We start from the raw sequence: 12,200 nt of genomic DNA, 5'->3' as shown, positions 1-12,200 counted from the left end.
ATTCATTTCTTACATTGTTTAAAGACTCACAGTTTTGGCTGGATTAATCTGATGATCACCCCCCCCCCAAAAAAAAAGTAGTAAAATATTTTATTTTGCCTTGGTAAATGGAGCATTATAATCCTCTAAAGGCATAGCTTTTCCCAAGTTTCACAGCTGTTCAGTGTGTTCACAGTATCTGACAGGTTCACTTTGATAATAAAAAGACCATGTAATTCTTTTTGTTGTAATCTTTTAAGCCTAAAAGAAACTTGGGTCCCATTTTTTTTAAGTATTGCCAAGTATGTTGGCATGAAGTAAATTAAAGTCAAAATGATGGTTAATTGTTAAGTTTTGAAAAGATTAAATTCACATCGTATTCAACCCCCAAGTTAGCATTTTCAGAAATTTCTTGACTTTTATTTCTACACACATTCTCCCTGGAGTTTAAATAAGGAGGAAAATATTATAGAGTAACTGTCTATCCTTTAACCAGCATTGTAAAACTCCTTTCACGGAAGAATTTAAGGCAGTATATGTAAGTATTCCTTTGCTTCTTTCAGAGGGAATGCAAGTAATTACACAAATGCATTTCATTTAAGCATAAATAAGAGACAACTAAGAGAGTTCTAGAGAGCTAGCTGTAGGAGTTAGATTAATGCTACATCTGAAGTTTAAAATGTGCTTTTGTGAGAATTTTCAAACCTATCAAAAGCTGAGAGGATGGTCATTTAGTTTTATGTATATTTGTTATGTTACATTAATTAAGCAACTACTATACTAGTCTCCAGTACAAAGATTTCTGATTTCTGACACTGAGACTCTGTAAGTGGAGAAAACCAAACACCAGTAAGACCCAACTGAACTCTGGGTAATTGGCTCACTAGGAAAAAGTATGAGCTAGCAACCAGTCTACCTCCTCTTCCTCATCATGAGACCTTTTCAAGGCAGTTGTCCTAGCTTATCAAAAATAATCATCTGTGTTCTTCACTGCCGTAGCATTTTGTGTTAAATATCAAGTTCTATTAATGAACATTGAACATAAATAAAAATAAGCCATTTCTGACTACAAGTTAAAACAAAGCAAAACCTTTGGTTCTGGGCTTATCAGGCCACAGTTTTAAATGTGCCAATGTTTGTTTCTTACAATTTGACCCATTTATATTTTTTTGGCATGCTATTCACAGTACATTGTGTCTCCTCTGTGAAGTTGTACCATGTTTTAATAGTTTTAGGGGGGAAATGTCTAACACAGGAACAAATTCCAGACTGATCCTCAGCTCCTGTAGAACAGCTCTCCGGTGCAAGTCCAGCTGGATGTTCAGATCCAGAGACTAACATGGGCTTCTCTAGAGTAGGAACCTGTTGACTAGAATTGTGATGAAATGTTTAAATCTAAGAGTCCCAGAAATCTGGATGGCAACTCCGAAGTTGCCTAGTAAAGAATATCCAAGTAGAAGTTAGTGGCAGAAATTGTTTTCATCCTCAGCCCAGTAACACAGGTTACACAGGGTGTTTCCATGAAGTTCCCAGTGCTCAGCCTGGTGTATGCTGATCTGAGAGTGTTTTGTGACATGTCCCAGATATTCTGCCCTGCCGTGGGTAGCATCTGTAGATTGTGTATTGCAACCATATTACCATGTGGCACCATAGTTCTAGTGAGTTCTTTTTACTTTCATCAGGAAACCATTTAATTTTTAAAAATTTATTCCCCTCAGGTATGATGCCAGCTTGAAACCCGTTCCACCTCCAGATTTTGGTACCCCAACATTGCATTATTTTGACGACTGGGGTGTTGTGACTTATGGAAGTGCACTACCTGCAGAAATCAACAGGTCATTCCTTTCCTTCAAGTCAGGAAAACTTGGGGGCCGTGCAATATATGACATTGTCCATAGAAACAAATATAAAGACTGGATCAAAGGGTGGAGAAATTTTAACGCAGGACATGAGCACCCTGACCAAAACTCTTTCACGTTCGCCCCCAATGGTGTGCCGTTCATTACTGAGGCCCTCTATGGGCCAAAGTACACCTACTTTAACAATGTTCTAATGTTTTCTCCAGCTGTGTCCAAGACTTGCTTTTCTCCCTGGGAGGGTCAGGTCACAGAAGACTGTTCATCAAAATGGTCAAAGTATAAGCATGACCTGGCAGCCAGCTGTCAGGGGAGAGTAATTGCAGCAGATGAAAAGGATGGGGTTGTTTTTATCCGAGGAGAAGGCGTAGGAGCATATAACCCCATGCTCAACCTGAAGCACGTTCAGCGGAATCTCATCCTTCTCCACCCACAGCTTCTCCTTCTTGTAGACCAGATCCACCTGGGAGAGGAGAGCCCGCTGGAGACAGCAGCGAGTTTCTTCCACAATGTGGATGTCCCTTTTGAGGAGACAGTAGTAGATGGGGTCCATGGGGCTCTCATCCGGCAGCGAGACGGTCTCTATAAAATGTACTGGATGGATGATACTGGTTATAGTGAAAAAGCAAACTTTGCCTCAGTGATGTATCCTCGGGGTTATCCCTACAACGGGACAAATTATGTGAATGTCACCATGCATCTTCGAAGTCCTATCACCAGGGCAGCTTACCTCTTCATAGGGCCATCTGTGGATGTCCAGAGCTTCAGCATCCATGGAGACCCTCAGCGGCTGGATGTGTTCATAGCTACCAGTGAACACGCCTATGCAACTTACCTGTGGACAGGTGAGAACACAGGGCGTTCTGCTTTTGCACAGGTCATTGCAGATCATCAGAAAATTCTGTTTGACCAGAGTTCGGCCATCAAAAGCACCACTGTCCCTGAAGTGAAAGATTATGCTGCTATTGTGGAACAGAATCTGCAGCATTTTAAGCCCGTGTTCCAGCTGCTTGAGAAGCAGATCCTATCTCGAGTCCAGAACACAGCTAGCTTTAGAAAGACTGCTGAGCGCTTATTGAGGTTTTCAGATAAGAGACAGACAGAGGAAGCCATTGACAGAATTTTTGCTATATCCCAGCAACAGCGGCAGCAACGAGGCAAGTCAAAGAAAAGCCGAAAGGCGGGTAAGCATTACAAGTTTGTGGATACGGTTCCTGATATTTTTGCACAGATTGAAGTTAATGAGAAGAAGATTCGACAGAAAGCTCAGATTTTAGCACAGAAAGAACAGCCCATAGATGAAGATGAAGAAATGAAAGACCTTTTGGATTTTGCTGATGTCACCTATGAGAAGCATAAAAATGAGGGTTCTATGAAAGGTGACTTTGGACAGGTGCGGATGGTGACAAGTCACAACAAAGCACCTTCACTGTCAGCCTCCTACACCAGACTCTTCTTGATTCTGAACATTGCCATCTTCTTTGTCATGTTGGCAATGCAACTGACTTATTTCCAGAGGGCTCAGAGCCTCCATGGCCAAAGGTGTCTTTATGCGGTCCTCCTAATAGATAGCTGTGTCTTATTGTGGTTGTATTCCTCCTGTTCTCAGTCTCAGTGCTAACGCCAAAGCCATGAGCCTCTCGTGATCACTAGAGGTCATGAAATATATGCATATATTTCCTAATTGGTTCTAGTTTCTCCCCCAGATTTATTTGAGCAAATTTCAGAGAAGTTGTTTTCACACACAAAAAGTGGGGGTATGGAAAGCCCTGAACTAGACACACAAAGGATGTACCTAAGGTGTAAGAATAGCTTCGGCTGTCCCCTTGTGTTTCCGGGAATGTTTGGCTTTGCTGGCTGACCAGTATCTATTAGAAGAGTCAAAAATACCTGTTTTTTTTTAATATCATCTTTCTGTTACTATAAAGAAAAAAATGAATTGGACTTTATTATCATTAATTTAATTCTGTTAGAAGCTTCCAGATTCTGTATTATGGAACATATGGAGGCACATAATTCCAAGCAATACAGGCTGTTAAAATATAAATAATGGGAACTGTGATTATAAGACCTGGAAACTTCATGAAATAACATGATAAAATGATAGCAGAAAATCATAAAGGAATTGAAATTTTTTAAAATGGAAAACATGTAAGAATGAACATCTGTTTGATGATGTTTGTCAGTGCGGGAATGGTATTTGTGGCTTTTCGATAAATAATACAATAACAGGTAATTTCATATTCTCTTCCTCTTTTATGTAAAATGTTTATAGACCCAAAGGCCAAAGTTTTTGAAATAAACTATTTTATATCTTGAAACTCAATACCAAAGAACATGGAACTAAAGTTTTGGTGTGATTCTGATGTTTTTAATTAGAAAAGTTTCTTCAAGTTTATTTTGCTAAATAAACCAATCATAATTATGATCTCTCCTGCTCTGGTGTGCTTCTTCTGTGTTCCATTAAATTCAAAGTGCATTTCTATTTTCCAGAATCTTCTAAGAGAGAACTTCATTTTACTATGCATTCACTAAACTTACTTGATTTTCTGAAAAACATAATTTCACACTTTGTATTTTTCTTGTCTAAGCATATTTCAAACAGTTAACACAGAAACCAAAGTCTGGTTAGCCTAAGTAAAAGATTTCTGTAATTAGGTGCAATCACATCCTCAGGGGCCAGCAGCATCAGAGAATGCTGGAAATGCAGGCCACAGTTTCTGCTTGCACAGAAGAAAATGTTATACTTGGACTGAAAGCATAAATCATATTACAGATAGTGTATTTGAGGCTGATAAATTTCTCCCTTGAAAATGGAAATGGATTGAGCATACATTTTTGGAATAAGGGCATGCTTACTGATTTATGGAGCTAAGCATAATAGCAGTCTTGCCTCTGCCTAGGCCTTTATGTTCGGACAAACAGCAGTAGACATCAAAGACTCAAACCCTGAGAAAGTCCTGTGAGTGCCATCTCATGGTTCTAATTTGAATATTTTGCACAAGGAAAACTTACGTCTGACTTTGGGCAGAGCTACCGTTCTTATGCTCGAAGCCTAGAAGCTGACTTCTGAGCAAGTTGCTTGTCCCTCACAGGGGATGCCTCTAGGGAGGATTTCATTACACACTGTTTAAATAATGATGTTTTCCAAACAATAATGCTTCCGTTTGTCCTGCATGGTTGCTCTTACTGAGATTTAAACTTGCTTTATGTGACAGCTTCTCCGTTTACTTAACCTCATTCAACAGCCATCCCTTCTCTTCTTTCTCATTCAGAAAGATGAATTGTCTGGAAGGGATTTTTTTTTTTTTTAAGGAGCTGGGGGAAGATTGCTCTTTGAGGTTACAAAGGAAGAAAACCTGACCTCAGCTACAAAACATGAGCATGGTTTATAGCAAAGATGGAAAGTCCAAGTGTGAGCCAAATCTAGCTTTCCTTTTAAATTAACAACAAATGAGGTTCAATAATTTGAATAATTAATAATGCATTAATCATTATTGCATGATCATCTTTAACCAGAACATGACCTCCTTTTTTGAAGTAATTTTTTTTAAATATGTTAAGGGTTTCCCACTTCTAGGGAATAGTGGAATTCTTTGTTTTGTTTTTTAAAGAAATTTCTTGGGTGATTTTAAGCAACCAAGTAAAAGATCATGCTAAAATACATCACATTTTTTCTTAATGAGATATGTTTTTTTTATCAAGGATAGGGTATACTTAGGTCAAACTAAGGAACTCTTTGTATCTTTAATTAAGCCAAGCAAGTCTCCCTTGAAACTGAGCAGTCAATATGAACTCTGTCTCAGTGCAGCGCACAGTGGAAGGAATGTTTCAAGTTTGTGGCTAATCTATGAGCTGTTGTTCAGTACTAAGCAGGACTTTTGAGTCCCAACCTCTAAGGAAATATGAGCCTCGTTAGCACAGACAGTTAGAGGCTGTGTGGTGAAAGCAACATAGTTTGGATTTTCGGCTGTTTAGTTTTTTAAGCCTTCATAGTGATGCTATGAAAACATTCTTTGGATATAATTCTTGAAATTGTTTAAGTCAGTAGCTCTAGTGTTGAACACCTTTAATACCAATGCTTGGGAGGTAGAGACAGGTGGATCTTTGTGAGTTCAAGGCCAACTATATATATAGTAAGTTCCAGCACAGCCAGGGATATGTTAAGAGAGAATATCTCATAGGAAAAATAAATTTTTAGAAGTCAGAAAGGTGGGCTATAGAGATAGCCTGGTGGGTAAAGTGTTTGTGAACATAAAGACATGAGTTTGAATCCCTAGTGCTCTTAAAAACTAGCAGCCCTCACACATATGCAGCAGATAATACAGCTTGGTCTTCATGTGAGTCCCTAATCTAGAGCAGGGGCTGTTTCTGACTCTGTTGCCTGCCTGTGGATTCTGATCCCCTTACTGGGCCACCTTTTCTGGCCTCAGTGGGAGAGAATGTACCAAGTCCTTCAGGGACTTGATATGCCATGGCAAGTTGGTATCAGAGGAGAAGGGGATGGGGGAGGGGCTAAGTGAAGGGGGGATGGGAGAAAAGGAGGTACTGCAATTGGTATGTAAAGTGAATAAATAATGGAGAAAACAAACAATAAATGCACAGAGGAGGTAGGGATGGATGAATTCCTGGAGTTTGCCAGCCAGACCTAGTCTAGACAAAAGGGTGAGCTCTAGATTCAATGAAAAGACCGTGTATCAAAACTGAAGTGGAAGGCAATAGAACAGGACACCTGATGTCAGTTGTTGGCCTCCAAATTCATTTGTATGAGCATGTGTCACATACACCACACACATGACACACACAACATACACATGGCTTATAGAATTCATTCTAGATCAGCTTTAATTATTAAAATGTATTACCAAAACTTATTGATTCTTTTTTAAAAATTTTATTTAATCTTTTTTTCTTTTACATTCCAGATTTTATCCTCCTCCTGGTCCACCCTCTGACTGTTCCCCATCCCATTTCTTCTCCCCACCCCCTGACTCCAAGAGGATGCCTACACCCCACCACCATCCACCCCACCAGACCTCTCCACTCCCTCGGACCTTTATTCTCTTGAGGGTTAGCTGCATCTTCTCTGACTGAACCCAAACCCAGCAGTCCTCTGATGTATATGTGTTGGGGACCTCATATTAGCTGCTGTATGCTGCCTAGTTGGTGGTTCGGTGTTTGAGAGATCTCAGGGGTCCAGGTGAATTGAGACTGCTGGCCCTCCTACAGGGTTGCCCTCCTCCTCATCTTCTTCCAGCTTTTCCCTAATTCAACCACAGCTGCTGCTGTCTATTGGTTGGGTGTAAATATCTGCATCTGACTCTTTGAGCTGCTTGTTGGGTCTTTTGGAGGACAGTCATGATAGGCCCTTTTTTGTGAACACTCCATAGCCTTAGTAACAGTGTCAGCTCTTGGGGCCTCCCCCATGAGCTGTATCCCACTTTGGGCCTGTCACTGGACCTCCTTTTCCTCGGGTTCTCTTTTTTCGTCCCTGCAGTTCTTTCAGACAGGAACAATTATAGGTCAGAGTTTTAACTGTGGGATGGCAACCCCTTCATTCATTTGATGCCCTACTGGAAGTGGGCTCTACAATTCCCTCTCCGCACTGTAGGGCATTTCATCTAAGGTCCCTCCCTTTGAGTCCTGAGAGCCTCTCACCTCCCAGGGTCACCCCCAACCTCCTACCTCCTGAGGTTGCCTGTTCTCATTCTTTCTGCTGGCTCTCAGGGCTTCAGTCCTTTTCTCCCACCCAATACCAGATCATGTTCCCCTCTTCCCCTCCCTTTCCCCTTTTCCACCCAGGTCTCTCCCTCCCACCTTGTGATTGCTTTTTTTCTCCCTCCTAAGTGGGACTTATTCTTTCACAAAGATTTAAGTCATAGCTTTTAAGTGTCACAGTTCAAGACTTCCAGAGAGAATCTTTTTAACACAGTATTTTGTACACCAGACAATAAGACTTTTTAAAGAAATTTTTACATTATGAATTTCTGGCTTTCTAAGAAAACATTTTTTCAGTAGTAGGGCTTGAAACTAGGGCCTCGTGAATGGTAGACATGTCTTGCACCTCTGAGATAGATCCTTAGAGCTTTTATATACAGAATTTTACTAAGTGGCTGGCTTTGAACACATCCTGTAACCCAGGTAGGCCTTGAACATGTGCAGGGCTTAGAGGTGAGAAATTCCTATTAGTTTGTAAGCCACACACACAAAAAAAGGAATCTGAGATTTCTCCAAGTTTTAATAAAGTTTAAATGAATGAACATTGTAACTATAAAAGTCAATTCAGCAAGAGGGTTTAGTGGGACAGCAAGAGGGCTTAGTGGGACAACAAGAGGGCTTAGTGGGACAGCAAGAGGGCTTAGTGGGACAGCAAGAGGGCTTAGTGGGTAAAGGTGCTTACTATACAAGGCTAGAGACTGAGTTCTGTTCCTGGAACCTGCATAATGATGGAAGGAGAAAACTGACTCTTAAATGTTTTCTACCATAAGTGTGCCACAGCATACATGCATGAACACACACACATGCATACTCATACACAGACTCATAGTCATTTTTGAGTTAAATACACATATTCAAAATTATAAAGCAAAATTAGCATGGCTATAGTTACAGACTTAAGGTGACTGGTGCAGAATGGATAAAGGGAGGATAGGAAGAAGAGTCAAGCCCTCATAGTTAATAATGCATGACTTGGATTGTGAGATATAGGGCTGAGTTAGGCCCAAAGAATTGAAAGTGTACGTATAATGAGGTTTAAGCCAGGAGTCTCTTGGTAGTAGCCACAGCCGTTGTATTGCAGATGATAGCTGTTGTGCTCAGAGGTTAGCATTCTACAACACCAGGTAATAGAGAAGATGTCAGATTAATCTTTAAATCTAAATTTGGACTTTACTCAGTAGCAAGAGTTCCTCACCTTTTTGATTTCTCAGCTTAACTGATATAGGCCCATAACTGAGAGAGCATAGAATTTTTATGGTATGAAAATGATATATGGAGGATGATTTCACACAACCTCCTGTTTTGAAAACTTGGAGTGGCTTTCATATGGTCTGACATCTTAGCCTGAATTTTGCTGAATTTAATGGTTCTATAGAGTGAGCAAATTATAAACAAATTATAAACTGTATCTGTCAATTTGACCCACAGTCACTGAGAAATCTGAGATCCTGATGCCACAAACCATGAGGACTTTATTTTTTTAAAACATTTTTTATTAGCTATTTTCTTTATTTACATTTCAAATGTTATCTACGTTCCTAGTTTTGCCTCCAAAAATCCCCATCCACTTCCCCCTCTTCCCTCTCCCCAACCCACCCACTCCTTCCTGGCCCAGGCATTCCCCTATACTGGGGCATAGAATCTTAACAAGACCAAGGGCCTCCAATCCCATTGATGACTGACTAGGCCATCCTCTGCTACATATGCAGCTAGAGCCATGAGTCTCTCCATGTGTTTTCTTTGATTGGTGGTTTATTCCCAGGAACTCTACAGTTACTGGTTAGTTCATATTATTGTTCTTCCTAAGGGCCTACAAACCCCTTCAGCTCCTTGGGTACTTTCTCTAGATCCTTATTTGGGGACCCTGTGCTCTGTCTAATGGATGATTGTGAGCATCCACTTCTGTATTAGTCAGACACTGGCAGAGCCACTCAGGAGACAGCTATATCAGTCTCCTGTCAGCAAGCTCTTGTTGGCATCTGCAATAGTGTCTGGGTTTGGTGGTTGTTTGTGGGATGGATCCCCAGGCGAGGCAGTTTCTGGATGGTTATGCCTTCAGGCTCTGCTCTGAACTTTGTCTCTGTAACTCCTTCCATGGGTATTTTGTTCCCCATTCAAAGAAGGAACGAAGTATTCACACTTTGGTCTTCTGTCTTCTTGAGTTTCATGTGTTTTGCAAACTGTATCTTGGGTATTCTGAGCTTTTGGCCAATATCCACTTATCAGTGAGTGCATATCATGTGTATTCTTTTGTGACTGGGTTACCTCACTCAGAATGATATCCTCCAGATACATCCATTTGCCTAAGAATTTCATAAATTCATTGTTTTTAATAGCTGGGTAGTACTCCACTGTTAAATGTAGCACATTTTCTGTATCCATTCCTCTGTTGAAGGACATCTGGGTTCTTTCCAGTTTCTGGATATTATAAATAAGGCTGCTATGAACATAGTGGAGCATGTGTCCTTTTACAAGTTGGAGCATCTTCTGGGTATATGCCCAGGAGTGGTATTGCTGGATCTTCTGGTAGGACTATGTCCAGTTTTCTGAGGAACCACCAACCTGATTTCTAGAGTGGTTGAACCAGCTTGCAGTCCCACCAGCAATAGAGGAGTGTTCCTCTTTCTCCACATCCTTGCCAGCATCTGCTGTCACATGAGTTGTTTATGTTAGCCATTCTGACTGGTGTGAGGTGGAATCTCAAGGTTGTTTTGATTTGCATTTCTCAGATGATTGAAGATGTTGAACATTTTTTTCAGTGCTTCTCAGCCATTCGGTATTCCTCAGTTGAGAATTCTTTGTTTAGCACTGTACCCAATTTTTTAAAATGGGGTTATTTGGTTTTCTGGAGTCCAACTTCTTGAGTTCTTTATATGTATTGGATATTAGCCCCCTACCAGATTTAGGATTATAAATATCTTCCCCCAATCTCTTGGTTGCTGTTTTGTCTTATTGACAGTGTCCTTTGCCTTACAGAAGCTTTGCAATTTTATGAGGTCCCATTTGTCAATTCTCCATCTTACAGCATAAGTCATTGCTGTTCTGTTCAAGAAATTTTCCTGAGTGGAGGAAGAGTACTGATTTGTTTGAGTCTATTTTATATTCAGCCACTATGCTGAAGTTGTTTATTAGGTTTAGAAATGCTCTGGTGGAATTTTTGGGGTCCCTTAATTATACTATCATATCATCTGCAAATAGTGATATTTTTACTTCTTCCTTTCCAATTTGTATCTCTTTGATCTCCTTTTGTTGTATAATTGCCCTGGCTAGGACTTCAAGTACTATGTTGACTAGATAGAAACAGTAGGCAGCCTTGTCTGGTCCCTGATTTTAGTGAGATTGCTTCAAGTTTCTCTCCATTCAGTTTGCTGTACTGTTTTGCTGTATATTGCTTTTACTATGTTTAGGTATGGGCCTTGAATTCCTGATCTTTCCAAGACTTTTAGTGCGAAGGGATCCTGAGTTTTGTCAAATTTTCAATATCTACCAGATTTTTCTTTCAGTTTGTTTATATAGTTGATTACATTGATGGATTTCCGTATATTGAGCAATCCCTGCATCCCTGGGATGAAGCCTACTTGATCGTAATGAATGATCATTTTGATGTGTTTGTGAATTAGGTTGGCAAGATTTTTTTTTTCAAAACCTATTTTAATAAAGGTTCTTAAATACTTTAACCTCCTTTCTAGCCCACCATCCACCGGAGGTTGTGGAACGAAAGGTTGTAGGGCAAAGGCAGATGTGGACTTGTTTAGAAATAGTTCTTTGGGGACAATTCCAATCTATGTTGTAAGGAAATCTGCAGTTCAGTTCACATTAATCAACAGTGGTAGCTCAATTCACTTGAAAACACCATTGAAGAATCAGCAATGGCAGATTGGTCCAGAAGAAACCAGGAGACTCTGCCAATTGGCCCAGACTGTGGAAGCAACAATAACCTGAGGTTGGCAAGATTTTTATTGAGTGTTTTCACATCAATGTTCATAAGGGAGCTTGGTCTCAAGTTCTCTTTCTTTGTTTGGTCTCTATGTGGTTTAGGTATAAGCTAATTGTGGCTTCATAGAATGAACTGGGTAGTGTAACTTCTGTTTCTATTTGATGGAATAGCTTACAGAGAATTGTTATTTGATCTTCTTTAAAGGTCTGTAGAAATCTCCACTAAACCTATCTGGTCCTGGGTTGTTGGTTTTCTTTCTTTCTTTCTTTCTTTCTTTCTTTCTTTCTTTCTTTCTTTCTTTCTTTCTTCCTTCCTTCCTTCCTTCCTTCCTTCCTTCCTTCTTTCCTTTCCTTCCTTCCTTCCTTCCTTCCTTCCTTCCTTCCTTCCTTCCTTCCTTCCTTCTTTCTTTTCTTTTCTTTTCTTTTCTTTCCTTTTCTTTCCTTTTCTTTCCTTTTCTTTTCTTTCTTTCCTTTTTTTTTTCTTTTTTTGTTGGGAGACTATTAATGACTGCTGCTATGTCTTTAGGGGTCATGGGACTATATGATTTATCTGATCCTGTTTTAACTTTGGCACCTTGTGTCTAGAAAATTGTCCATTTCATCCAGATTTTCCAATTTAGTTGAGTATAGGTTTTTGTAGCAGGATCTGATGATTTTTTTGAATTTCCACAATTTCCGTTGTTATATGAACTTTTCATTTCTGATTTTATT

General features: G+C 39.9%; 1 protein-coding gene across 3 annotated transcripts in view; it reads left to right on the top strand.

Moving 5' to 3' along the window:
* The window catches only part of Dse (dermatan sulfate epimerase), a 61,262-nt gene extending 57,005 nt beyond the window's left edge, over positions 1-4,257 (top strand). For all 3 annotated transcript variants that reach the window (XM_021174442.2, XM_085842769.1, XM_029482747.2), the window contains one exon: positions 1,698-4,257. In XM_021174442.2, the coding sequence (XP_021030101.1) occupies positions 1,698-3,456 (1,759 nt within the window). In that variant the 3' untranslated portion in view covers positions 3,457-4,257. The remainder of the gene's footprint in view (positions 1-1,697) is intronic.
* The last annotated feature ends 7,943 nt before the right edge of the window (positions 4,258-12,200 follow it).

This window comes from Mus caroli, unplaced genomic scaffold, assembly GCF_978045245.1.
Source record: "Mus caroli unplaced genomic scaffold, Mus_caroli_1 scaffold_9, whole genome shotgun sequence".
NCBI lineage: Eukaryota > Metazoa > Chordata > Mammalia > Rodentia > Muridae > Mus > Mus caroli.
Note: the sequence above shows the minus strand (reverse complement) of the source record. Positions and strands in the feature narration are given on the sequence as shown.